Source organism: Dermacentor silvarum, chromosome 6 (assembly GCF_013339745.2).
Source record: "Dermacentor silvarum isolate Dsil-2018 chromosome 6, BIME_Dsil_1.4, whole genome shotgun sequence".
NCBI lineage: Eukaryota > Metazoa > Arthropoda > Arachnida > Ixodida > Ixodidae > Dermacentor > Dermacentor silvarum.
Window position 1 is genome coordinate 84,046,143 of NC_051159.1, and position 27,113 is coordinate 84,073,255.

Below are 27,113 nucleotides of genomic sequence, written 5' to 3' on the forward strand. Positions count from 1 at the left end.
ATTAACACCTGGCAGAAAATAGCGACCCTGTAAGAAAAAAAGAATGTCGCAGTTTCACCCGAAAGGCGAAGCATCAATTGCGATAGCAAATTAGTAGAGAGCTATACGGAGTAATGATAGTAGTTTTATCAACTGTATAAACTTGGACATGCAGCAGCACCAGCAATGCGCAGAACTGTTGTCGACGCCGTCATCGTTTTATCCGCGTTCGCACCGAACGCGCGTGGCGTTGGTGACTGTTGCCGGTGCCTCTGGGGGCGGCTCGGGGGTTTTCAACGAGATCAGAACGGGACACTCGTCAAGCAGCGTCGGAAGTCTTTACCATCTTCTCGCATCGCAATGTTTTATATATATATATAAGTACGCATTTGGTGCCGCAACTAAACGTCGCCTCCCCTCCCTCCTGTCCCGCCACAGCCTTCCGCGCGACGGAAGAAGTCGCGTTTGCTCTCCGCCGTGCGTTCACTCCCGTGAAAGCGCGCGTCCCTCACGCATACGGCGTGCGGCGACGATTTCATCGCCGTTGGACTCTATTCGGAACCTCACGGCGACGCCGACGGTACAAATCCACTTGGAGTGTCAATATAATTAAATTGCTATCGCAATGAAATATGTTGATCAGCTGCTTACTACTAGAATACTAGAATGTCGATCGGTCCACCGTGTTCTTGGTTTCGCTACGCAGTGCCGTCGTTTTGAGTGACGGGTGCGAAGGAATAGTTACTAGACGCGCGCAGCAGTCTGCATGAGTGCGGCGCCTCTGGGCATTTTCGATCGTGCTTAAATAGATGCAGACCAAAAGCTGCTACCATCCTTATGTCAAGCCAGTGATCAAACATGCGTGACTTCAGACCTAAAATTTTCATTAACGTATGTGCGCCAATCGGACTTAAAAATTTTGATGCACAGCTGAAACCGCTCGTTGTGGGTGCGAAATCTTGTCAGATTGAAAACGTGCTACAGCCACAGCTAGTACAGTTAGGCTACTGATAACTCTGCTTCCATCGCTAATGCTACGGCATTGGTAGCGCAGCAGTGTGGCGCAATGCAAAACCGAAGCCGAACGCGACCGCACCATAGAGAAAGAAAAAAAAAAAAAAGTCTCTATGACCGCACCATGAAGTAACGGTACTGTGCATGGTAACGGTACCAGTCATGTGCCGGTGCGGCCGGTGGTAAGGGGTACCGACCCCTTTAACGACTACCATTCACTTCAAATCGGGCTGTATTCATCCGCGTTGAATGCCCAGCAGTAGCTTATGGTAGCGGCTTATAACTCGTAGCGTTTCGTACACATTTTTTACTCTTTTTTGACAGAGAAAGCAACTAAATGCGACTTCATAGCGGCATAAAAATTTTAGTCGAGAGTATTACTCGCGCGTATATGCGTGATGACAGCGCGGAAGTGTTTGGGCACTTATGGGTGTGCGCAGTCCGGTACTCTCCGGCAAGTGTACGCCGTAAATGGCGAAGCGGTGTTTACGTGTGCCGTGCCGATGTAGAAGACGTTTCGCGGTGGGACCGTGTTGTCAAGGCAATGCAAGAGAACCGCGCTTTGTTTATCTTCGTCCGAGCCACACCGACTAAATTCCTGAACATTAATTGTTACTGCGATAAGAGCGTGAAATTGTTCAACAGCGTGGTATTCCCTTCTGCTATGCGATGACTACCAGTCGTTCACCGTGTCCGTGTTCATTGCCTAACATGGTATACACAAGGCCCTTAATCGAAAATCGGCGCGCAGTTGGACCAGCGGACATTATTCGGCGCCTACTCGTGTAGTGGTGGCGTGCATTGGGCGGCCTATCGTGTGCCTTTAGCTATGGTCATCAGCGTGAAGGTAGTCAGGGATTGAGACCTGTGTTGATGATCTAAGAAGGTAAGATATTTTTCATAGCTTCTTTCGCGTGTTTGTTTTACCTTTCGTAAAGCTGTGTCCTGTCAACTGCGCCTAGGAACCACGAGAAAAATCGGCAATGAGTGTGCTCACGGAAAATTGCGTCCTGTCAAGAACGCGAGCTCAGGATCTGAAGAGTGTTCGGAAACTAAACTGCTGGTACGTTCGACTTGCCGACTACTCTATCGTGATGTGTACTACTTTCATCTGAACCGTCGATTTTAGGGGAAGCGAGTTGGAGGACGTCAGCATCGTGCGAAAGATGTCTCACGTCGAAGTCCTCTCATTAAGGTGCGTTTCCTTAACGAAAAAGAACAGAAAGCTGCAAGTTGCGCTGGGGTTTCTGTGCCCCAGTTTATTCTCGTCGCCTTTCCGTGTTCTCATTTCGCCTGCTATTTTCTTCCAGCGTCAACAATATCAGCACACTAGCAGACTTCGCGCACTGCAAGAATCTCCAGGAGCTCTACATACGAAAGAACAACATTCGAGACTTGAATGAGGTTCTGTACTTAAAAGATCTTCCGAAGCTTAAAAATCTTTGGTTGGCCGACAACCCTTGTGCAGAAAGCGAGACCTACAGGATGACGGTGTTGAGGCATCTGCCAAGTTTGCAGAAACTGGACAATCAAAGTAAGTCTCTGCTGTTTTAACTGAATACTAATACTCATAACTGGAACTGAGCACATTTATATTGCACATATATTATAATTTTAATAATTGTTGTGCCAGTGAGCCGATAAATGAAAAGGTACACATATTATACGTCGTGCAATTGTAAAAGCGCATATATCATTAAGAGTCTGACAGGAAGAATGTTAATTGGATCATGTACTTTACATATTAAGGGCATTCATCTTCATATGTGAGGTGCACAGTTCATTTTAAACAATAGTTCCAATTGACGTGCACTGCATAATATGTTCATTTAGCGCATTTTTTCATGTCTTGCATTTATTCTAATTTGTGGTTCATGTTATTCTGTTGTACGAAAATAGTGGTGGTGCCCTTTCATTTCCTATATTATTAGTTTAGTGTTGCTTAATGTTAATCACAGTGTCGGAATAAGCTGTGGTTGCGGCATATGCTCATGCAGATTTTCAAGTCAAGTTTATTTCACATTACAAGTATGTTAGGGGCGCACACAAAAATGCTCTACTTGGATTTTTTGTTGCATACATAAAAACAGTAACTAAAGGCAATAACATGGCGGCAGTAAAGCACTGAATAAAAGAAATGAACTAAGAGCAACATAGCAACACCAGAGAAAACAATGCGATTACAATAATTGAAGCACAAGGCACTGATGAATAAATAATTTATACAATTTTTAGTCATAACTGAAATATACAAGAAATGCACAAATTATACATGACAAGCGATAATGAGAGTGAATTCACGTGCATGTCGGTTAGACGAGTATTTATTATTAAAGGGACTATCTAACAGTTATGGTAAATTCTGTGATAAATGATTACTGTAAGTGGTTCAAACTCTTCAAGTGAATTCGTAGTGAAATATTTAGCGCGCAAAATTGACAAGAATACAGTGAAGGGGGACACACGAGCGCTTATTCACAACTGTTTATTTTTGGAAAGATACAGAACATAAATACCCCAGCTATCTGCACTGAGCATGTGCAACAAGAGTCGTCAGTATAAACAGAAACAGATTAAAAAGGTTCAACCAGTATTCAAAAATGCAAATTCTTTGTCAGAAATTGCAACCGATGGTTGACTTATGCATTTTTCAGCACACTTTTTGATATGGAATGCTTCTGTTAGACGAGCAATGTGGTTAATGTACTAAAAGTGTTTCCTGAATGTGGCCTAGGCCTTAATTTTAGCCATGAGATTGCTAAAGAAAACGAACTACAGTTTCTAGATTTGTTTCTGCAATTGCTACCCGACCACACATGCTGGATGTACAGCCCTAGATCAAAGAAGCCCATGTTACAGTACAAATCAGGACATTCGAAGATCGTAAAAAGCGGAATTGCGGTGTCTTGCCTTCGGGCTTCTTTGGAAAAATCTTGTTGCCACCGAATAAAAGAAAGCTTTCCTAATCAGGTAACAAGGCTAGTTTCAGTGGGATTCCCGGAACACATTATAGTCAGAGCGGCTGAAAAAGTAATTAAAATAGTAAAGGGTGTACAACCCACAGATTCAAGGAACAGGCTTAGCACGAACAAAAAGCGCCTTGCGGTTGTACTTTACGTCCATTATTTTTCCCATGGGCTAAAGAATGTAGCCAGCTGGTATGGCATTGAAGTGGTTTTCAGCGCACCTAACAAAGTGCAAAAACTATGCCAAGCTATTTCAAAAAAGTTTGACAATAGGGTAAAAAAATGCAGCTGCGGTCTTAAAGAAGCTTAAAAATTCACAAAATGCAGAATAGGTGTTGTGTACCGGCTTCCATTAACCTGTGGCAACATGTACATAGGACAAACCGGTCGGTGCATAAACACCCGTCTAAAAGAACATGAACGTTCTCTCGGTAAAGCAAATCATTCACACTTGTCAAACCACTGTAATCTATGTCATTGTGATCCAGTATTTTTTGACACTGACATTTTGTTTTCAGATAACAACAAACTAACGTGAAATAACAGAAGCGTTCCATATCAAAAAGTGTGCTGAAAAATGCATAAGTCAACCATCGGTTGCAATTTCTGACAAAGAATTTGCATTTTTGAATACTGGTTGAACCTTTTTAATCTGTTTCTGTTTATACTGACGACTCTTGTTGCGCATGCTCAGTGCAGATAGCTGGGGTATTTATGTTCTGTATCTTTCCGAAAATAAACAGTTGTGAGTAAGCGCTTGTGTGTCCCCTTTCACTGTGTTCTTGTCTATTGTGTGCGCTAAATATTTCACTATGAATTCGTACCAACTTGCCCAACTATCAGTTCTGCTGCTCTTCAAGTGAAGTGTACCAAATGCTGTCACTGTCTAGCTTTATATTAGCAAGCTTTGTGAAGAACGAGAACGAGGCTGTTGCATATTCGAACGGTAGCGACTCATTTGAACTTTGTTGTATACTTGTGGTATGGGAATAATATTGAGTTCGTAAAAGGGGTGGTGGGGGGGACAGTGTGGCTGTCATATGATAAATTAGCACCATTGCTTATGGTACATTTTTGAATGATGTGTAATTGATGAATGTTCAAAAATGTAGTGGTTCCTCATACCAGTAAGCAGTAGCTATCAGAAAGAAATAAAAAATAAAAAATATTTTTAATGAAGAGCAGCATTACATGGCACAACTTTCCTAAAATTTCTGTAATTTTAGAAATTTGGTTTGAGTTCAGTGAAATGTGGTCGTTACAGAACATTTACTGGTCAAACTGTACACTGTTTTGATTATAGAAACAATTTGAATATCTGGGGAACCAATTCTGAGGAGAAGGCTAGTTTCATGCACGGTCTTATCCCTTGGTCCAAAGAGCACGGCTTTTGTTTTTTCAACGATGATTAATAATGAGTTGGAATGGGACCATTTGTATAACGAATTTAAGCTCACTGTAGCCTGCTGCTGCAAATTCATCACATCTGTTCCTTTAAAAAGTAAACTAGTATCATATGCATAAATGATAAATGTGGCTTCGTGATCAATGCTGACAATGTCAACTACATAAAGAATAAACAGCAGCGGGGCCAAGTATCAGCATTCCTGTGGGGCACCAAAAAAGTATAAGCTTAATGTCGGATGCCTCATTATTTATCGTTACTTGCTGGTGCCTAAAACCAAGAGTAGTGCTGTATCTTTTGACATCATTTGCACCCCCCCCCCCCCAATTTACACCCAAAATTTCATAATGCTGATAAATAGAACATGGGCATTATTACTAAAACTTGGAGGAACGCCACTTCGGCCATGAATTCTTTCTCATGCTTGCACATTAGGGCATAGTAAAATTGGGCAGCAACAGCATACCAGTTGCTCCATAAGAAGCGCATTAGATTAGAGAAAAGTGCCAAGTAAAGTCACATCTGCACTTTTATTAAAATTCATTAGCATGACTGCTAATGAATTTACTACTGGATTTAGTGAATGCTAAGAAAAAGGGCAGTGTGCATGTAATCAAGTTAGAACTGATAGGCATCTGCAGATGTGTTGCATTCATATAATATAATAAACATCTTTATTAGCTGCATAAAATACAGCTTTTCCCGAAGAGCTTCTAGAGTGGCAGGTTTAAAAATCACCCATTTGAGGCACCAACAGTTGGTGTTCAGCTAGAATGAAGCCATGAAGAAGTGCTCTGTGCTTCCCTTTGTTCCCTTCCTGTGAGTAGAAGAAAGAGTAGCCTGTACTCTTGCTCCCTTAGAGCTCACAACTTCAAATTCTTTGCTAAAGAAACACGCATGTGAATCCGATTCCAACAGTTCATTTATCAGTTTTTACTTTTGGTGGTTTATTGCTTGTTGGTTACTGCTAATGTAAAACAGTTTTAAACATTACTCTGTATGGTTGCCGAATAGTTAGTATTATGGTGTTAGTGCTTTGTACTGCTGACTGATTACGTGCAGAAAGCTGTTTACGCCAGTCAAAAACCAGCCTAACGACTACACAGTCATTTTAGTGCTTTGAACTGCTGACTGACCGCAAGCAAGAAGCTGGTTATGCCAGTCAGAAACCAGCCAAATGACTACCCAGTCACGCTTTATACTAACATGTTGCAGCGATTAAATTTGGTATGCCAATAATTTTGGTTAATATTCATCAGTGAATGTATGTAGCTCCTTGAGCATGTGAATAGGTCTAAAGCGAGGTGACAGTCTTAATGCTGTTATGTTGAACTGAGGGCCTTCACGCTTAATAAGGCAGGAGTGATCAATCACATGTTTTCTTGGTGGGAATTCTCACACGAAACAGAGGTGTGCCTGCTAATGCATTTTGTTCTGTCGCTTACCTTGCTCTTTTCTGTGGTTCTCTGTGCCAGCTGTTCAGAGCCACGAAGTTGAGAGAGCCCAGGTACAAGGGGCTATGCTTACTCTTCCTACCCTCGATACTGCTGCTACCGAGGACAAGATGCCACTGACAGCACCTAGCAGCAATCACAACAACCGTCAGCAGTCTAGTGGCAGCCAGCCATCAACCAGACTCAGCCCACCGCAGGCCCGGCAGAATGGCTCCGAGGATGGACACCACAAGTACAGCAGTGTTCCACGGCCAAGGGAGCTGGAAGTGGAAGTGCCGGCCACAGAAGCCAATGTGCCAAACAGGGCAGCCGCCTTTAACCCTCCAGCAGCCAGGTATAACGCCATGATTTTCATGTGCTTGTATAGGACCAGGTTGGAACAGATCCAGTTGCCTGAATTTAAACATTACCGAGAATGTGCGGTACAGTAAGGACCGCTTCAGTGGAATGCCTGCTATGACCAAGCATTTTTCGTTTGTTGCCTTTGCCATGGTTAGTAGGTTTTGTGCATTTCCACAAAAAAAGAGCTCATGCACCAATGACCGATTTTGTGGCAGCATCTAGCTCTAGACATCTTGCAAAAGGGCCAAGCTCCTAAAATGCTGCATCGACTACACTTTAGTTAATACTGTAGTAGTCATTGCAGTATGTTAACATTAGCCTCCACAGGACACAATAATTGGCTTTAATTGGCCTACATGCTGCAGACACCATGCTTAATATTCATGCAGAGCTTCTGTAGCACTGCTGGGCGTTCAGTGGATCAGCTGAACTTGCAGCTTTTTGTCTTGATAGTGATGCCTCTGCATGACAATTATGATGATGTCTGTGCAAAACAGTGTGTCGGAATGGAATGAAAACAAACGAAGAAGAACAATATTTTTGACTGAAACGAAAACGTAACTGCAACATTATTTATTATGTAGTTTCGGAGTGAAGCCGAAATATTTTTGTTAGTCTTTGGTTCAAGGGGAAAGTCGGCAATCCAAAACAACCGATGTTGGGCAACGTCATAATTAGCGCGTATCTCAGGTGTCCGCATAAGCGCGTATACCTCAGGTAGGGATAGTGCGAGCGATAGCCGGTCGAGTGCCCCAATTATATAAGCATGCCGCTTGGTGCACTAGGAGATTGGCATCATAGCAAGACCCAGGGCGTGCGTGCTGATGAGTGTGTCCTTTCGTTTTCTACAGGTACAATGCTTTCTTACCGAAGTTTTATTGCTTGTTTATGTTCGGGGGGTTTTATTGGAACAGGGGTCTCGCATTTTGGCGAGTGCACTCGATAACGTGCTCCTTCTAAGGTCATGCTCAGTGCCTTGACTCAAGGCACTGAGCATGATATCAGAATTTATAATTCACTTATTGAGAAAAATGATTACTATGTTTTTATCGTTACTCTGCTCCGAAAATATTTGCTTGCAAAGAAAAACAGTTATGAACCGTTATGATCCATTTTTTATTTTTTTTTTTTCATTCGGGAGCAGAACCGGAATGGAACGTTTTTCAGTGGAACGAAACTAAAACCAGAACGGAAAAACGTTTTGTTCTGACACCCTGGTGCAAAATGATCTGTTCATTCCATTTATAACTTTGCGTGCTTAAACCTTAATCGATTAAGCCTTTGAGGCACTGTGCACACAATTGCGTACGCCGATATGGTGCATCAAGAGCAATGGCATAGATAAAAGTAACAATATTTAAAATGTGTCACATGTCTTGAAACACTTCTGATTGGAATTGTGCTGCAAGTTTGAATAACATGTGCAAAATGTTTGATTAAAACATGTGTGAATGTAGGCAGTTGGGTATTTTTGCTCACTGTGAGTATGTCGTATGCAGTGGGTTCACTTCTTTCATTGTTTTTCACAATGTGTTGCACAAGGCATACTTTTCAAGAGGCTTGACAGGTGCTTTTGGAGCCCGCTAGAGATGAAATACCTTAATTGATGTTCTCATATCTGATGTTCATGTAAGGAGTTTTCGTATCGAGTCCGCATTTTTTAAAGTTGATAAAACTCACTAAAGAATTGAAAATCCTTTATCTATTTACAGCTGTGTGCTTTTTATGATTCCGAATGTGTAAGAAATGTGGTGGGACAAAATTTCTTTATCAACAGAATCAGTTGGTGCCTGAAAGGGTTAAAGTCTGCACCATTGGGAAAGATCTGCTGGTTACATGTCAGTTTATGTACATAAAAAATAGTGTAGAAATGTTATTGCAGTTGTCAGTATTTACGAAAATGTTCAGTGTGCATCTTGTTTGGGTTAGAATTCTGCACATTCTGCGAAAGATGTAATGGCAGGCTTTTCATTATGTGTTGTTTGCTTCCCAACCTTTGTATACAAATCTGCGTTATCACCTGTCTGGGGGTGTCACACAGCAGAAGAGTGCTGTGTAGTTAATTTTATGCTTACACATTAAAGACTTTTGGCAGCATATGTTTTCTGGAGGCAAAAATGTGGTTTGTGCATTATCTCCCGCTTTGGGGTACCCTGTAGTGTTTGTGGTATCCATCACTATAGGCTAACCTGCCAAAGCAAAACTTGACTGCAAATCCGACAACTTTAATTTACAGCATCATTTCAACTTGTTCTGTGTGTTGCTGTGCTTTTCTTGTAGTCATGATGCTCTTGCTGTGCTCTAGATAATGTTTAACCTTGTGCCAATTCGCAATTTCTTATTCAAGTCTGGAGCACACCATTGCATTTATTAGGAAACCACTGAACTGGTTTTGGTGAAAGTTACTGCATTTAAAAGAAAAGGTGATTTTGTAATTAACAGATAGTATCCAATTTCTGCCGTTGGCTTTTGTAAAGATTTGAAGATGTGAAAAAGTTGTGTAACTCTCTTTCGTATTTGTCTCTGCTAGTTGTATAGCAGAGACAAATACCAAAATTATGTTTAATATGTGTGTTACAAAAGTGTTTGAAGTAAACATAGTTTGAATCTCTTATTTGGATCTACAGTGTACGATTATCTGTTAGACAGTAGTCAGTTTCCAGCAGTTATTTAAATAAATAATGTAATAATATACCAAAAAATACAATTTCTTTTTTATTTTGTCCACTTTCAGTGCTGTGGCATGTGCACCTTACAAGCTGTCATGCTTTAGTTATGTGTTTATGTATGCACGTGTGCACTTGTAAGTGTTCGGTACATGTAACAGTGCTGTTTGTTGTGCAGCACTCCATGTAAAGATCCCCCTCGGCTTGCCGAAGCTGCCTGCTCTCCTGTGCTCCCCAACATGCCTCAGGACAGCCACGCCTCGTGCCAAGGCATGTCACCTGCCGAGCAGCATGCATTTCATGCACGGGTCCAGACACTGATGGATCACTCAGGCCGAAGGTTAGTCCTGTGCACACTGCTCAGCAACAAGGGTCTATTTGATATACAGTCGAGCTCGGATATATCGAATCTTAAGGGGATCCCCCAAAAGTTCGATATATAGGTAATTCGATATATAAAATAATAGCTCCCGAGGCAAACGGCGGCTTACCGTCTGGTGCATCCGAAGGCCGCTAAGTTACTGCACGCAACTCGGGAAGAAGAAAAAAAGCAAGCACACTTATTTACCTGGAAAAACATTGCTGGGTCACTTTCAACTTCATTGTGAAGTCCAAGTTGATTCTTTTCTTTACACTTGCAACAGCCATGAACTTGCGAAAAATGAACTCGCAAATAGGCACTCAACCCACACAACAACGCCACGAAAATTGGGAAGAAGGAAATTTGACGTTTGAGGTAGCACGCGGGCTTATCGAACAGCTCGACGGGGCTCAACTGACTTACACACACGACCACGTGGTTCAACTGACTGCACATTCTCTTTTCCACCTCAAGGTGCCAGAAGACCTCAAAGTGAACAAAGAAGTGCACTTTGAAGGCTTCGGCGTGGCACCGCGTTCGGTATATTGAATGTGCTGATGAACGGGCGTTCTATATACGCGTGCACCAGCCCTATACATTTGCATGGGGTTTTCATGGGGATTTTACAGCTGTTCGATATACACAATAATTCGTTATATGTGGGTTCAGTATATGCGGGTTCGACTGCAACACATAGGCGATTAGAGGGTATGCACTTTTCGACACTTTTAGAGATAGTTTTGATTATCATTCAAATCAGTTTTACTCATGGTAACCAGTTATGTGTTCCTCTGTTTGAGTGGGAAAGGTGGTCGCCATCTGGTCACAGAATGTTGCATGACCACAAGAAGAGATGACGCAGTGAAGATGCCAGCTGCAGCTGTTAAGCAAGAAAACAAAAGCATGACTGAGCAAAAGCCTGCAAACAGGTTCAAGGATAAGCCCAGCGTGGTGGGGCATCCCCAGAGCAAAGCACATAACTGCACTACAGCTGTGTGGCAAGCAACTGCTTGCAGCTTGTGCTGTTCCCTTGAGTTTGGTCATACTATTCTGTTGTTGGGCTCAACTGTGCAGCAAGTATGCACAGTCTTGTTTCCTACAGTCATCATTATCAAGCATAAACAATTGGTACTCGTCATTCTCGGTTACAGTTCAGAAATGCCAAAAAATGTGCTGAATTTAATCTTTGAAGTTTGGTTCTAACTGGAATAAAGCCAGTATCGAGAATTTGGTGCATAAAATACAAAGAAGATAGAGAACTGCACTTGGGAAGTTTGTAATATGAAAGGGTTTATATTATATCATATATAGTATATGAAAGGGTTATATTTTACAAGTTTTATAATTGACGCTGCTGAAAAATGCATAAAACAAGCTAACGGACTTGCTAATAAGCGTCGTATGCCTTGGTGGAACAACGAATGTAAAGAGGCAAGGAAAAAACAAAATAAAGCTTGGCGCCTGCTTCGCGACTCTCCAACTGCGGAGAATCTCATTAATTTCAAGCAGGCAAAATCACAGGGCAGGAGAACACGTCGGCGTGCTCAGCGGGATAGTTGGGAAAAATATGTATGTAGTATCAATTCTTATAAGGATGAGGGTAAGGTGTGGAACAGGGTTAACAAATTAAAAGGGAAACACAACCACTTCCCTTAGTAAACTCCCAAGGTAACAGTATGAAAGATCAGGCCGATTTCCTGGGCGAGCATTTTGAAAGCATTTCTAGTACATCCAACTATGAGCCAACTTTCTTAAAGTTCAAGGAACACGCAGAGAGGGCGCGCCTCAAACGAAAGTCCGCAACAGAAGTACCTTACAACCGTCCGTTTAGTCTCGCTGAACTCAAGGCTTCTCTCAGTTCTTGCAGCAACTCAGCACCAGGTGGTGACCGCATATTATATGAAATGATCAAGAACATGCACTCAGAAACATTAAATGCACTTCTGTCTCTTTACAATACCATGTGGATATCTGGACATATTCCATCCTCATGGAAAGAAGCCATTATCATCCCAATTTATAAACAAGGCAAGGACCCTGCATTAGCCAGCAGCTATAGGCCAATAACACTAACAAGCTGTATGTGCAAGTTATATGAAAAAATGGTGAACCGGCGTCTAATCTATTATTTGGAAAGCAACCGTCTACTTGACCCCTTCCAATGTGGTTTCAGGAAAGGTAGGTCAACAATAGACCACCTCGTTCGCATTGAGGGAAACATTAGAGACGCTTACATACACAAACAATTCTTTCTATCTGTATTTCTTGACTTCGAGAAAACCTATGACACAACATGGCGATTCGGAATCCTCCGAGACCTATCTGCGATGGGTGTACACGGCAACATGTTAAACATGATAGAAAGCTACTTGTCTAACCACACGTTCCGAGTTAGAGTGGGCAATGCCCTGTCAAGAAGTTTCCCTCAAGAGACTGGTGTGCCACAAGGGGGCGTGCTTAGTTGCACCCTCTTCATTGTGAAAATGAATTCCCTTCACAAAGTCATTCCATCATCTATGTTTTATTCAATATATCTCGATGATGTGCAGATCGGATTTAAGTCTTGTAACCTTGCAATATGCGAGCGTCAGGTTCAGCTCGGACTGAACAAAGTGTCAAAATGGGCAAATGAAAATGGTTTTAGGCTAAACCCTCTCAAAAGCTCCTGTATACTTTTCTCTAGAAAGAGAGGCCTAATACAAGATCCAGATATTATGCTGCATGGACAACACATACCAATCAACACTGAACACAAATTTTTGGGCATTATACTCGACACAAAACTAACCTTCATTCCTCATATCAAGTATCTCAAGGCTAAGTGCCTGAAAACAATGAACATACTGAAAATACTGTCACACACAACATGGGGTAGCGACAGAAAATGCCTCATGAACCTCTACAGAAGCCTTGCACGATCGCAGTTAGACTACGGCGCAGTAGTGTATCACTCTGCTACCTCCAGTGCTCTCAAGATGCTGGACCCTGTGCATCATCTTGGTATCCACCTCGCCACCGGTGCTTTCAGGACAAGCCCTATTCAAAGTCTCTATGTCGAATCGAACGAATGGTCCCTTGATCTACAACGATCATATTCTACTTTTAACTACTTTCTGAAAGTACATACCGATAAAGACCATCCTTGTTATCCTACCATCAACGATATGACCTCTGCAACACTTTTTCATAACAAGCCTGCAGCGAGAGAGCCATTCTCACTCCGTGTGAGGAGGCTGAGCGAAGATATGGACGTTCAGCTTTTTGAAAGTCGCTTAATGGCTCCTCAGTGGCTCAGTGGCTTAATGGCTCCTCAGAACGAAGCACGCTCCAGAGGCCCACATTCGTATGCATTTTCTAGAGTTACAATATAAGTACTCGTGCCCAGAATACTACACAGATGCATCTAAATCGCATGCCGGCGTGTCTTATGCAGCCGTCGGCCCATCCTATTCGGAGTCAGATGTTCTTCACCATCATACAAGCATCTTTACAGCAGAGGCGTATGCACTATAGTGCGCTGCGAAACACATCAAGCAGTTAAAACTACATAAGGCGGTCATATATACAGACTCGTTAAGCGTTGTTAAAACATTGATGTCACGCTGGAAACATAGAAATCCAGTAATACATAGCGTGTGCAATTTCTTTGCAGTGCAAGGATGAACACTGTTGAAACGTTTTTTCATACAGGTTGCGCAAGAGTGCAGAAATCACCTGTGATCCAATGGCACTTTTTGAAGGTGATGACCCTGTAGCTGCAAGACAGGCCAATGCTCAACTAGGTGACACTCGACGGTAAAGCTTTTTCTGCTTACCCCCCCCCCCCCCTTTTTTTTCCCGAAGGATGCAATCATTTCTCTGAAACATTATCAGCATCGAGAAAACCAGAGTTTTTGCGAAACGAGCGTGAAGATGGCATGCTTATGTCTTTTGTGCCATTTTAGTATGTAGCCTAACCAAGGATGTTAAAAAAAAAAAACTTCCGGAGTGGCAGCGGCTGCTACTGTTTACCAGCAGGGCTGAAGCCAGCTCTTGTCCTAACTTATCCTCTAAAAGAGTGCCGTGCAGGCTGCAGTCCGCGCACACCTTAAGTTCTTTTGTTGTGCGAATGTAAATGCTAGGGTAATTGTAAAATAAAAGGTTGTTGTTTCTAGCTAAATTATTTGGCTGAGTGGTGATATCAAGAACTCTCAAAAAATGTACCACGGCATTCAGGTTTCCTCCTAAAACCTCTGAAACAAAGGTGTACATTCGAAATGATCTTTAGAGCGAAATTAGCCATCTTAAACATGAAGGAGGCGAAAATAAGGCGTTTCCTATATTCCACTATTCGCTGATTTCTCTTCGGGCCCTGAGTAAGATGGCGGCGGCCTGGCTTCACTTTCAAAGCAGCATTGCCACTCCAGAAATTTTTTTCTAAACCTTGAGCCTAACCGACTTACCCAGGCCAACAACTTGCTGTAATTAATTTTGCTTTTTGTTCCGTGTTGGTGAGAGGTTGCTTATAACCATACTCATTGTCATGTGTGGGACAGAAAATGTGCAGACTAGGCAGTCTTGGCATTTCCTCAGAGTTTAGATATGGGTAGTAGCCTTGATCACTTTTGGTTATAGGTACCACTTCTATTGAATGCTAATTGGCTGCACCAACAGAAGCAATATCAAACATTTGAGCATGTGTGCGGTATATTTTGAGCATATACTTTAATATCCCTTAGTGGTGAAGTGTGTTGACTGAGTGCTGACAGCATGCTTGCACAGTTGATGCCCATCACTGCAACAAAGCACAGTGCTGAATGTTGCATTGTGTAAATGTAATAACATTATTGCCAAAAGTAATCAATTGAGAATGAAGCCTCATTACTGCGTTCTTGTTTTTGCTGTGTGTTGAAAATGGAATGTCTTATTTTTTACCTTTCTCTCACTGCCAACAACAACAACAAAAATGCTCGACAAAAGGTTTTCATCTGTGGAGTACCTGCACACGCACTCCCTGGAGTCGGATGCACTGATGTCCCCACCACCGGTTGACGGTAATGCGCGAGGCGGTGCTGCTATGTATGCCGAAGTGCACAGGTCACACAAGGCTGAGAAAGGCTCTCCAACTCGCCTGCTGCCCAAGGGGGGCAAGAATAGGGTCAGTGCTATGAACTGTTTTCTTTCCACAACATTGTTAAAAAGCCTCTCAAGAGTCTTGAAAGACTTTAATGAGAGTGTAGAGTACTAAGTTCTGACCACCTGCTACATTATGTTGCATAAATACCTTTCTCTCACTGCTAACAACAAAAAAACAAAAAAGTTGGACTGAAAAGGCTTTCATCCATGGAATACCTGCACACGCACTCCCTGTAGTCGGACCTGGAGCCAGGCATAAAGGGGTCTTCTGAGTAAACCGTTGGCTTGTTCACACTTGAATGTCATGCTGAGGTGGTATTTCTTGGTGCAATTTTGTTTAATACCATATTTAAATGCAGGGTTTGTCTGTTTTGTGCAGAGAAAATCAGAAGCTAGGGTCTGATGCAGAACTAAGATTGTGAGCCTAATAAACATCCTAACAAGGATGTACTAGTATTGCAAACAGTGGGAGAATGGTACTAAGATTAAGGGAACACAGCGCCTGTGTTTTGTGTTCCCTTAATCTTAGTCCTGTTCTCGCGCTGTTTGCAGTAGTATGTCCTTGTACATTCAAATTGAAGCCTGGCTAACCACCATCCTAACAAGACAGAGGTTCGCAGGAAGATGGGGTCTTGGAGGGACCAACAGTAGGCAGAGAGGCCACAGGCTAGCTCCAACGTTCTGATAAGGGGGCTTGCCTCGACGAACACGTCCTCTTATCAACACTTTGGCTCCAGCCTGTGGCTTCCCTTGTTCACCCTCTGTTAATAAACTTATAGGTATTTAAAATGTGTACCATATTTGAACGTAAATAACGCAACTACCAATTTAACGCACTTTCAGGCTCATAGAAAAAGAAAAAAAATGTATACTGCGATTGTAATGTGAAGTGATGCCACAAAGAACCAGGAAACGACGCAAAAAGCGGATGCCCACAGGGCTTTGTTCATCGCTACTGCAAACTGCCATTGCAAAATAAAGGGAAAGGACGAATGCTGACGTCTTTGTCACTGTTGGCGAGAATGGCGTCGTCCTCTGTGACACCCACCAAGGCTGTCCATGAGACAATCGAACACGGCAGAGCCTTTCATAGATTGCACGGTAATTCACCGTGTGGCTTGGAAGACAACTCGCATGACGCGCCTGCACAACAGCACCGATCGTCTTGCTCAAGGTTGTGATTATTACGGCAGAACCACATTGATGCGGCACTAACAGCGTTCTAAATCAGGAGAAGAAAGACGGCGCAAAATGCACAGTAGCATGAGTACCGTAGCACATGCAGGAGGGCTCCATCGCGGTAGTGCCTAGTGGTTTAGCTCACTGCAATTTGAAGTGCTAGAAAGAAGGAGAGGGGAAAAAATGGTGGTATAGTCGTGTCACAAACCTGAATATAACATGAGATGCGTTCTAAGTCCAGAAACTTCGAAGAAAGAAAAATGCTCATTATATTAGGTGCAAATACGGTAATAATGTAGGAGCTCTTTTGTTCATGATACATTGGCACATTAGAGCCAGTCAAGGCTGCTGCGCCATCAAACCTTAACTATCCAACTATTCGTAGTACTCCAAAGGTCCCAATAATTAGTACATTTACATAAGGGGTGTGCACGAGAAGTAGCAGGCCAGGTTAGGTGTCCTGATGTCATGGATGGTCTTCTTCAAAAGTAGTCTTGATATGAGAACTGTCAGCGATGAGGGTGATATTAGAAGGGAGGTTATTCTATTCTTTGTCTGTGTGTACGAAAAGAAGAATATTGAAATGCAGTGGAACAGTGGACATGTGGTGGATACACTGCATTGGGATGTGTTAGGTGGGTAATGCGATGCGCTGTAATTACTTAGTATTTGGTTATCTGGGGACAATGACTGAAAGAACCTGCAAAGATGAGCTGTTTTGCGGTGGGAGGTGAGTGAGAGATCATGTAACTGGAACTTTAAAGCCGAAATGCTTCTTGTTGTAGGTCTATATGCACTCCTGTATATATACAGGAGTGTTATATAGAGCTCCTGTTTGCCAGCATGTTGGATTGGGTGTAATGTGGTGCCCTATGACGGGTCTGTGAGGTGTCTTTTGCTCAAGAGCTTGTTATTTGCTGTTGTTTCTGCCATTCTTTTTTCTACATTGTATTTCTTGTTGGACCCGCAGAATGCGAACATACTTTCAGCCGTGCTGTGCCTCATCAAAGAGCTCGACTATGCCAGCCTGGAGGTTGTGGAGACGGCCATTCACTGCAGGATGGAAGAGATGGATGGTTAGGATCCCTGCTTTGAGCACCTTGCTCTGATTGCGTCTTGCACAAGCAGCGTTTTAATGTAAATTCTGCATCGAATGAGCTTATTAACGCTGTGCACATTATGAAAAGCAACCTTGTGAAGGTAGCTATTGTCACTTATTTATTGATCAATGTAGCTGGGAGTTTAAAGGTGGTGGTCACTCATCTACTTGCCAAGTATGCGTGTATGTATGAGCCACGAGCTCTGCGGACTTTGTATGATTAGACCTTAGGAATACCGGTTGTGGAGTTCATTTGTGATGTGCGAATTCGGATTGACTGAAGCAGGCTTGACTAACTGCAATCCTTAGTATAGAAGTTTATGTGGAAGCAGTCAGATTACTCTTTATTTAGAAATGGATGTTCAGCATTACAATGCAACTGCCCTCGTGCTTGAGCAAATTCACTGCTAGATTTTGTGATTTGATAGTTTCTTGTGCCAGTGAAGGTTACAGACGACACGGATGGTGCCATGGGAATGGAAGCTGAAAACCCCTGCTGTAAATTGTTTCTTGTAATTCCTTCTAGCAGAACTTGCACATAATCATCATGCTGTATTTGCATATACTGTTGTCGGTAGTGGTATGAATAGGCTTAGGCTTCCAGAGTGCGGTTTTAATTTCCAGTCCTGGAAAACTCGGTTTGCACTGCATTATAATGACATTCCCTTACAATTCATTTTTCGCCTTCTTGTATGTAACATGCATCACAATCTCCCTTTCCTCTATTTTTATTTTTTGCTTTATGATATGGTATGGAAGGTGTCTGTGTGTTCTATTTATTTTTTTATATTTACATTACACTGTATAATCAAACGCTATTTTTACACAAACGAGCTTCATAAACAAATGAGATCCATAATGTATGCTACTTACTGCAGATTATTGCTAATAAGAACAGACCCTGCAGTTCTTCATGCCAAAGTGTGACCTTGCTAAGGGAGCCAGATATGGTTTGCTCTACATTCTGCATTTGTGCATGTAGCTATCTTTTGTACGAGTTTCTCATTTTGTCGATATTCTTTTTAAGTGATGCAAGCATGCTTATTTATTGAGCACTGTCTATTACCTGTTTTTGTGTGTTCAAGATACTCGTACAATGCTGGAGACAGCCTTTTCTTGACAGGGTGGTATGTGATATATTTCTCTTCTGATGTCCCTGTCACATGGTCACCACCGGTGACATCTTGGCAACTTTGCAGACCATTCAGAACTGCACTCCATATTTTGGAACTTGGCTTAGCTTGCACACTCAAGGATTCATGTAGATAGACACTGAAGGGAACTGCCTGATCAGGGTAGAATGGTATATTACTATGTTGGATCTCTTGGCATCTCCAAAATTCTGCAAGAAAAAAAAATGCCTATCAAAGGAGCAAATGCTCGCCAACTTCCCTTATAACTAACAATTTTAATGAATAGTATATAGTGAAATTCAAATTTCTTTTTGTGTGGGTCCCTTTTTGCCTAATGAAATTCCACAAAAGTTGTGAGCTTGAGTTCTTTTTCATTTTTGTAATTGTTTTTATTAGTAAGCAAATTACCCTTGAAGATTTTTTTGGCAAGAAATGTGCTAAATGTTTTTCTTTGTAGTCTACCATATTTTTGCCCATAGTAACCCAATTCAAAGTTCAGAAAAGATTCAAATTAAAAAAAAAAAGAACTTAGTTTTGAAAGGCTGCATTCCCACATGTGCCAATTATATTATTGCCTCAACTTGTAATAGTAAAAGGATAGTAATGCACCAAGCAATGTGCATCGGTAGGCAGAGTTAGCTGTGCTATTTCGTATAATCTGGCGAGCGTGGCTCATTTCCAGCAAGCAGGGTGAAAGGATCTGCGGCCTGAATGAGTGGGACTTGTATTTGGCAATATCAGTACCAACTGCTAGGACTAGTGCTACTCTGGACAGGTCACTAAAAGCTCGAGTCAGCTAGCGTAAGCCAAACAAACCTTGATTTATGATGTTGCAAAGTGCTGAAGCAGGAATCTCAAGCTCCCTATCTTTTGATAGTATGTTTTTCCTGTTGTTTAAAGCCTCTCTCTCTCTCTCAGTTTGAAAGTCTTGTTTTTGGTATTATAGACGTGTAATCTACCAGCATGGCTTAACTTGGCCGTATGTTCCATCAGTGTCCGTTTCATTATTAACCCTTTGCGGTCCGTTGTCAGGCCCTGCCCGACAACGCAACACGGCTGTAGTGGTCCGCTGTCGGGCACCGCCCGACAAGGGTGTTCGGGGGCTAAATTTCGCGGTTTTTCTCACTGCGATTAGTACGCATTCTTTGTATACATGATGCGCCATCTCTTGAGGTATAAGTAAACTTTGTTTGTTGAAGTTCACTTCTTTTTGCACTAGGGTGCAGCACAATGTTCAGCACGACTTCTGGATACCAGAGCATTCTCACTTGCGCGCGGTTTGCTGAGAAGCATGACCACTTTTTCACCTCGTGCGTTTTACGGTGGTGCATTTAGTGAAAGCGATGATGACTTCAGTGAGGAAGAGAATTACGTGCCTCCATCAGATAGTGATGACAGTGATTCGACAGAAGCGAGTGACGAAGACGACGGCGGCGGAGCCATTTTGTCAAAAGACAATGAAATGGTGGCGAAAGCTTTTTTTTCTGGCTTCTACAGGTTTCCATTCTCAATAGCTTTATTTTGAGGCACACACAGCTGCAGAATCGTGGTGAGAAAGAACAGCGACACCTGCAGTACCGCCGCAACCTCATCCAACAGCTGGTGGGTGACGTGAGGGCTAGAGCCAAAAAGCGGGGCCTGTCTGCGCGGAAGGAGCGCGAGGAAAGGCTAGATGGGAGGAGCTATTTCATGTACAAGCTCCCAGGCTGAAATAGCAAAGACTGTGCTGTTTGTAATGATCGAAAAACAAACGGAGGCAGGAAGGAAACTGTTTCTGCGAAACCTGCAGTAACAACCCTGGCCTGCACCCGGAAAAATTCTTCGAGCGGTATCACACGCTGCTCAAATATCAGTAGAGGAGTTACCTGCAGAATGCAAAAGAAAAAATAAATATCCTGTTAGTTTTTCTTCCACAGTTTGTGTTTTTCTTCGCGGCGCCACAAACTGGCAAAATAGTTTCGGGCCAGGACAGCCGGAAAGCGGGTAAAAGTTTCGGACTGCAAAGGGTTAAAGATTGCATGTGAGCAACGGAATGGAATGCAGTCCTTGAAAGTGGTCACTCGGAAAGAAAAGTTTCTCACACATCTATTATTAGAGGCAGCTTGACAGTGCAGCTGTCCCAACAACCATGGGAATGATGGGATGTAAATTGTTAATTAGCTTGGCTGAGTGTGTACTTGCAGCCTGCTTCATTTATTCTGTATAGGCACAGTTTAGCTTACTGCTCATATCAGAGCATTCCTTTGTAGCAGCTAAACAATAAACATCTAAAGCTAACCTAAATTGTCACGAGATTTACATCACTTGAACAATGATTGGTATTGTGTGTGTGACTAAATTTGTTAATGATTTAATTTCAAAATTTGTGTGAGGACATGGGTGTGTGTAATGCACTGTTGTGACCTCCGATGGCTCACTGAACAAGCTTTAATACTACTAGTATTAAAAAAAGTCTGCCAGTATCAATGAGTTTTCATAACAAATAAGGCACTGCAAAATTATAAAATGCATCACATCAACATTTGAAGCCAAGTATACTAACAGGCATTTACCTCCCATCATTCTGTTGATAATCAGATTGCCACATTGGCGGCTTTTGTGGATATTAATTCCAGATTACCATCCAGTAATTCTGTGTAAGATGCTGAAATGCTGTTGGTTGAGCATTGCCATGTGACAGGGACATGTGTGAGTGCTGAAGTGAGTCATTCCAAGAGCTAGGTGGCTGCAGTGTGCTTTGTAGACCATGATGTGAGTCTCAACCTGTGTTTGTGCCACTCTTCAACCTTTCAGAGATGGTTAAGAGTACAACTGTTGAAGAGAGATGCGAAACTGATAAGCACGCAGACACTGATGAAGGTCGCTGTGGATCCAGTAGCATCTTAGAGGACTTCTTTATGACTCTGAAAAATCTCCTGATAGCTGTCCCATAACATTTTCTTTTTTTTCTTTTTCTTTTGGAGAATACAAAATGCAGCTTTCTGTAAGCCTGCTTATCTCACTTCTCTATGCATTATTGTTTTGTGATCTGAGGCAGCTCCACGCTTGTGGACGACTTATATGTCGCAAAAGACATAAAAGAACAATTTTAGTAGTTTAACAGTGGATGCGCACAACTGTTACCTCACTTCACAATGTGGTGGTATGTCACATGGGAAACAGTGTAGGATAAGTTTTCTGTGAACTGTTCCAACCAAGGGAAAAGAGATGGTCAAACAGCTTAAAGGCAAGTCTTCCCCATCTACAAGAGCCCAGGAATTCACTTCATAGTGTAACATAATGCAAGCTTCTAGCTGATGCGAGATGGTTGTCAAGTGCTCGGGTGATTAATTTTTTTCTTCTTCTTTCTGCAGAGATTACTTCAGTGCACAACGCACACTTTACTATTGCTCTCTTCTTAATCACTACTGGGTTGTCACATCAATACCTTTGGGCCTGGAGTTTGGAAATGTTTAGCTCAACCTCTGGAGAGTATGGTAACTATGATTTACAAACAAACGAACCACTTTGTTGTTTCAGAATACTGACACAGTATTGATGCTACAGTGCTGTCTCAACATTAACAACACCCTGTCTGTCAAACTACTTATATTGAAACAACCCTATAGTGGATCATGTTGTTGGAATTCAGTCATGCTAGGTACAGGACAATTTACACCACTTTGCTATCCTGGACAAGCCCTACTCATCACATCGAGTTGTGCCAGTATAGCCATAGTTTCATGCTATAGTTATCGAAGTGAAATCTAGCACTGTAATCATTCAACCACTATGGGAACAATTCATGGGTAACACAAGGTCTTTAAACGCGAATAGATTTCTTCAACTCATCAGGCCAGTTTTCTTTCCTTGCACCTGTTTTTGTGGGTTGATCCTGAAGCATTCTAACACAGCATCTTAAAATGGTAGCTGCAACGAGGGCATAATGCACGAAACTGGCACGTGACGCCGCACGCCAGACGTATCAAAGAGCGACTTTAGCATCAGAGAAGCATGCATGCGATCATGACCTCATGGTTAGATCATTCGGCTGCTGGGCTTGAAGGCAGAGGTTCGATCTCACCATCATTAACGCAATTCTTTATAGCATTACAGACTTACTTCACCCACTGTAAGTGTCTAACGGCAAACTAGAGGTGTGTATCGCGTATGCGAACATGTCACAGTGCGCACGAAGTTGCAAGTTTGTAAGAGATACGAGGTGTAGAAAAGTCACTTTAAGAAAGTGAATAGCTTTCTGGAAGCGTTCGGCTATTTGCTTGTATTAACAGTCATGGATGATTTCTGCACAGTTTTGAAGCATGAAATGCTTCATCACTTCGGTAGGATGAATAATTGGGCTAGCTGGTATGGCATTAAACATACTGTGCAGTTTCATAGGGGATACCAGTGTACATTCTTCAGCAAATAAAAAGAAAACTTTGCTCACCAGCGCCACTGAAGATTAGACCGATGTCCCTGTAGCCACGGGTGACGGGAAGTTGGGCATGAGATATCACCCATATTGTGCATTTGGCAGTTTGTGCAAGGTGTGAAAGGTGCACAAGTGCAGGTTTCAAAGCGTGAAATTGCTGGTGCATTCATTTTAGAGATAGCAGCAAATGGTATGTTCATGTAGATATCTCTTGCTCACTTCCAAAACTAGTAAAATCATTGTGCCTAGTGTGCACATAATTTCCGATAAAAAGAAGCAGATTCAATGTGCAGTAATTGACAAATTTGAAGTTGAGTGTTCTGCAAACAGGACCTCGACCACCAGCATACAAGTCTCCCGGACAGTCTCTGTTATTTCTACAATGTCTTATAGGCTCCAGTAGACAGCTTCCTATGATTGCACAAGTTGCCTAGCCTGCCACGACAAATGGCATGCAGTATGCTTAAGGCCGCAGTCCCAGCTCTCCATTGTAACCAGTGTTGCAGAAACGCATGAAGCATGCTTGCTTGTGTAGTAGCTATCACATAGTACGAGACATGGAATAAGATGTGTGCGCTTCATATTCATGTAAAGAAGCATTTCATGCTTGCATCTACTTCCATACTGCGAAGTCTGTACAACAGCTGGACAGCAGCATTTGCCTTGGGTAAATGTTTTGATATAATGTCTCTGTGATGTTCTGAAAGCAGTCAGATGAAACATACATGAAATCAGACTAATTATTGCTATTTCCAAGTTTCAAGTGTACTTTAAAAACTGCAATAAAAGAGTCCACAAGGTTCAGACAAATCTATGTAGTACCCATCATCCCCATACTGGCGGTGGGTGCAGACATTATTGGCCTGTTTCCTCCGGTAACCTTGGCAGAAAGTACTATGAGCGTAACTGGTGATCAGCTGGTTATGCGTATTTTACACAGCAATGGCTACTTGCAAGTTATATTTTGTTGGGTTGCTTCAAGTGACATTTGTAAGTCGAGATGCGCTCAATGACAAAGATCTTGTCATTCGAATTTTAGTCATTCTTTTTTTCAACATGTCCAGATTGTTAGCGCAAAATTAATCTTAAACCAGAAGTGAAAACTTGTGTTGACTGGTGAGGCTTACCTCTCTGTTTGAAGCGTGCACATCATACATTTTAAGCATTTGTTTGTGTGCTGCCATTTTAGTTTAAAGGAATGGGACAGTACCTTGAAAGAATATGGCAAGTCCCAAACTATATAGTGCTGTATCAAAGGGGAGAAAAGCCCATGTTTCCCAGCTTTGTCTTTTAAGTGGTCACGAGTGTCGATAACAAGTGGTTGTGATTGTTAATGCTCAGTTTTTTGTTTATATTATATAGTAAGTTGCGTCATCTCAGGAAGACTTGGCACTGCAACATGTTTGTTTGCTTTTGTAGGTGCTGATGCATTTCTGAATGTTTGCGAGCTTGTTTTCAGCCGTTTCTTTCTTTTTTATACCAGAGCCGCTGTTTAATGGAGCTGTGCAGTGTTACTGTTATTTTGTTATATTGCAAGTAGAGTTTCTTTAATTATTAATAAATATAAGGTTTCAGAAGCATAAGGAAGCTATCTTAGTTTAAGGCTCTTGCGCTTTTCTTACTGCAACTTTGGTCTCTTGAACCACACTTAATTGCTATGTACATTTATGGACTTATGAATCTTACAAATTTGCCAACAATACAAGTCGGGCCCCCTAACAAGACACATGTATATCTATGTGTTTTAATGGTAGCGACATGTCCACATCTGCATTTTGCTACTTAAAGGAATTTTTTTATTGTTCGATACGTAAGATCACACATACAGGAAATGAGTTGGGAGATTCTTTGATCAGCATAGGCTGAATACCGAGATGAGCAACCCGCATTTCAAGACATGTTGACCCCCCCGCTCCTCTGTGTATATATATATATGTGTGTGTGTGCATGCATGCATGCATGCTTGGTCACACACACTACTCCAAACTTTTTATCACTTAAGGAATAGGAAAGTTGTGCCGGCTGCCCATCAAAATTACTTCACAACCTTCGAAACTTTGAGGCCTATTACGATTGCAAGTTGGTAAATTTGCATGTTTGTTGTAAAAACTTGCAATAAAGATTTTTGTTATGTTCAAAGTATTTCCCAACTTTCCTGTGTTTTGAGAGCTGTAAGCTGTGTAAAGGGCCCTAAACACTTTTCTGAAATTGAAAATGGTAAACAAACCTTTAGTCACTTATATATGAAGATGTTGTGAACATTTGGAGCCAGAGGTTGCTACCATTTTGCTCCAGCTGTGTCAAGTTACTACCACCTTTCGTTCAGCCCGATGACATTGCAAGAGTAGATGATGGCTATTAAGAGTAATTCCTTTAGTGACGTTTACCAACTGGTGCCAGCCGACAACAAGCTTGAGCAGATCTAGGCGAACATTTAGTAAGCCAACATCAAAAACAGTACCAGCAAGAAGTGAGCCACCAGATACCTAGAATGATTTATGTGTGCAATATTTAGATGCTCAAGCCTTTAGAAAAGTCTGCAGCGACCTATATGAAAACTGTTCAAAACTTTTAAAGGCTTTCAACTGGGTATATCATTGTCTGTTCTACCAAGTTTCATTGCAACTTTTGTAACGCGTTTACCACACACACTCCTTAGTGCAAAGCTTGGTTTCAGTATGCTTTCTTGTCTGCCTTTGGCAATATTCTGAAGATAATGTGCAAGGTGATGTTACACAATTGTGAAAGTGCTCTTTAGCAGTTGACAATGCCATGTGCCACATGAAAAACACAAAAGATTTAATTAAAACATTTTGTAGCGCCCCTAACAGCAACGGTTCTTGTTTTTTCTTGGTGAGAAATGCCAATCTTTGTGTTCAACACTGCGTTCAAAAGCGGACAAATTAGCAACACTGTTTTTACTATGTCCACCTTTATGCAGCAGCATGCCAAATAGTGTTGGATTGCCTTGCCAATGTTCTTGCACACAAAAGCTTCTTGAACTATCTTGTGTTATCGGTTATCTCTTTTACAATGCAAAGTTACATCCCACAATGTAGATTCTTTGGAAAGACAAAACTCTTGTGAAGCATGATACAGCACTCGCTGCATTGTGAATTAGACTCACTTGCTGCAACGAGATGATTATGCTAAGCACCGGTGGTGTCCTCTAGTAGGCTGGTTAAAGAACTTGAGGGAGACTTCTGTCTATGCGGTTATATTTAGCCTTAACTGTAAGGCATGAAGGGCTTCATATAAAATAAACTTGTAATGCGCATGCAATACATTGTCCCGGTGAGAGACTGATATCAAGCCACTGTAGTGATTGACAGCAGTTTCGCTTTAACATGTTTCCTACTTTTTCAAGCTGCACTTTTATATGGTGTCCGTTCACTAGCTGATTGCACTGTGCACCGAAATTTACAATGAAGCAAGTAGTATTATGTGCTAATGAACAAGTTATGCATAGTTTACAGACAAATAAAACATCAATGACAATTATGTGTTCATATTCCTTAGTGGACTTTTGTTTTATTCTCCCTTTTTCCTCTATGCCTTGTTTGGTGTTGTCAGAAAGTTATATTAACTAGTTAACTATTGCATTTTGGGTGATGTATCCTCGATTAATCGACTTCAGCCACACTTTTCGCTTTTGTTTGTTGTAACTGCCTGACTGCACAGATGGGAACTACACCGCTTTGATTTTGAGGCACGCCGTAGTGAGGGACTCCGGGCTATTTTTCACCACCTGGGGTTCTTTAACATGCACCCAATGCTCGGTACACAGGTGTTCTTGCATTTCACCTCCATCGAAATGCAGCCGCCGTGGCCGGGATTCGATCCCACGCCCTCGGGCTTATTAGCGCAAATGTGTCACTTTCACTCGATCATTCTGCACTGAAGAAATTAGTTCCTCTTATGGTTCGTACAGGCACACAAAGAAAGGCCACCTGAGTAGTTTCTTTTGCAGTAGGGTTAGGCAAAAG

The 27,113-nt window shown here is 42.0% G+C and overlaps 1 protein-coding gene across 2 annotated transcripts; it reads left to right on the forward strand.

The window, feature by feature from the left end:
• The first annotated feature begins 1,423 nt into the window (after window positions 1–1,423).
• Window positions 1,424–26,826, forward strand: LOC119455694 (uncharacterized). Of its 2 annotated transcripts, none has more exons than XM_037717118.2 (10): window positions 1,424–1,879; window positions 1,932–2,056; window positions 2,123–2,188; window positions 2,304–2,527; window positions 6,840–7,152; window positions 10,005–10,166; window positions 13,878–13,982; window positions 15,147–15,324; window positions 17,452–17,557; window positions 21,507–26,826. In XM_037717118.2, exons 2-10 carry the CDS (start codon window positions 1,977–1,979, stop codon window positions 21,644–21,646), a joined length of 1,374 nt encoding a protein of 457 aa, XP_037573046.1. In that variant the 5' UTR covers window positions 1,424–1,879; window positions 1,932–1,976; the 3' UTR covers window positions 21,647–26,826. The 2 variants fall into 2 exon arrangements, with proteins under 2 accessions (XP_037573046.1, XP_037573045.1); XM_037717117.2 differs by having other exon boundaries at window positions 1,956–2,056.
• Window positions 26,827–27,113: the final 287 nt, after the last annotated feature.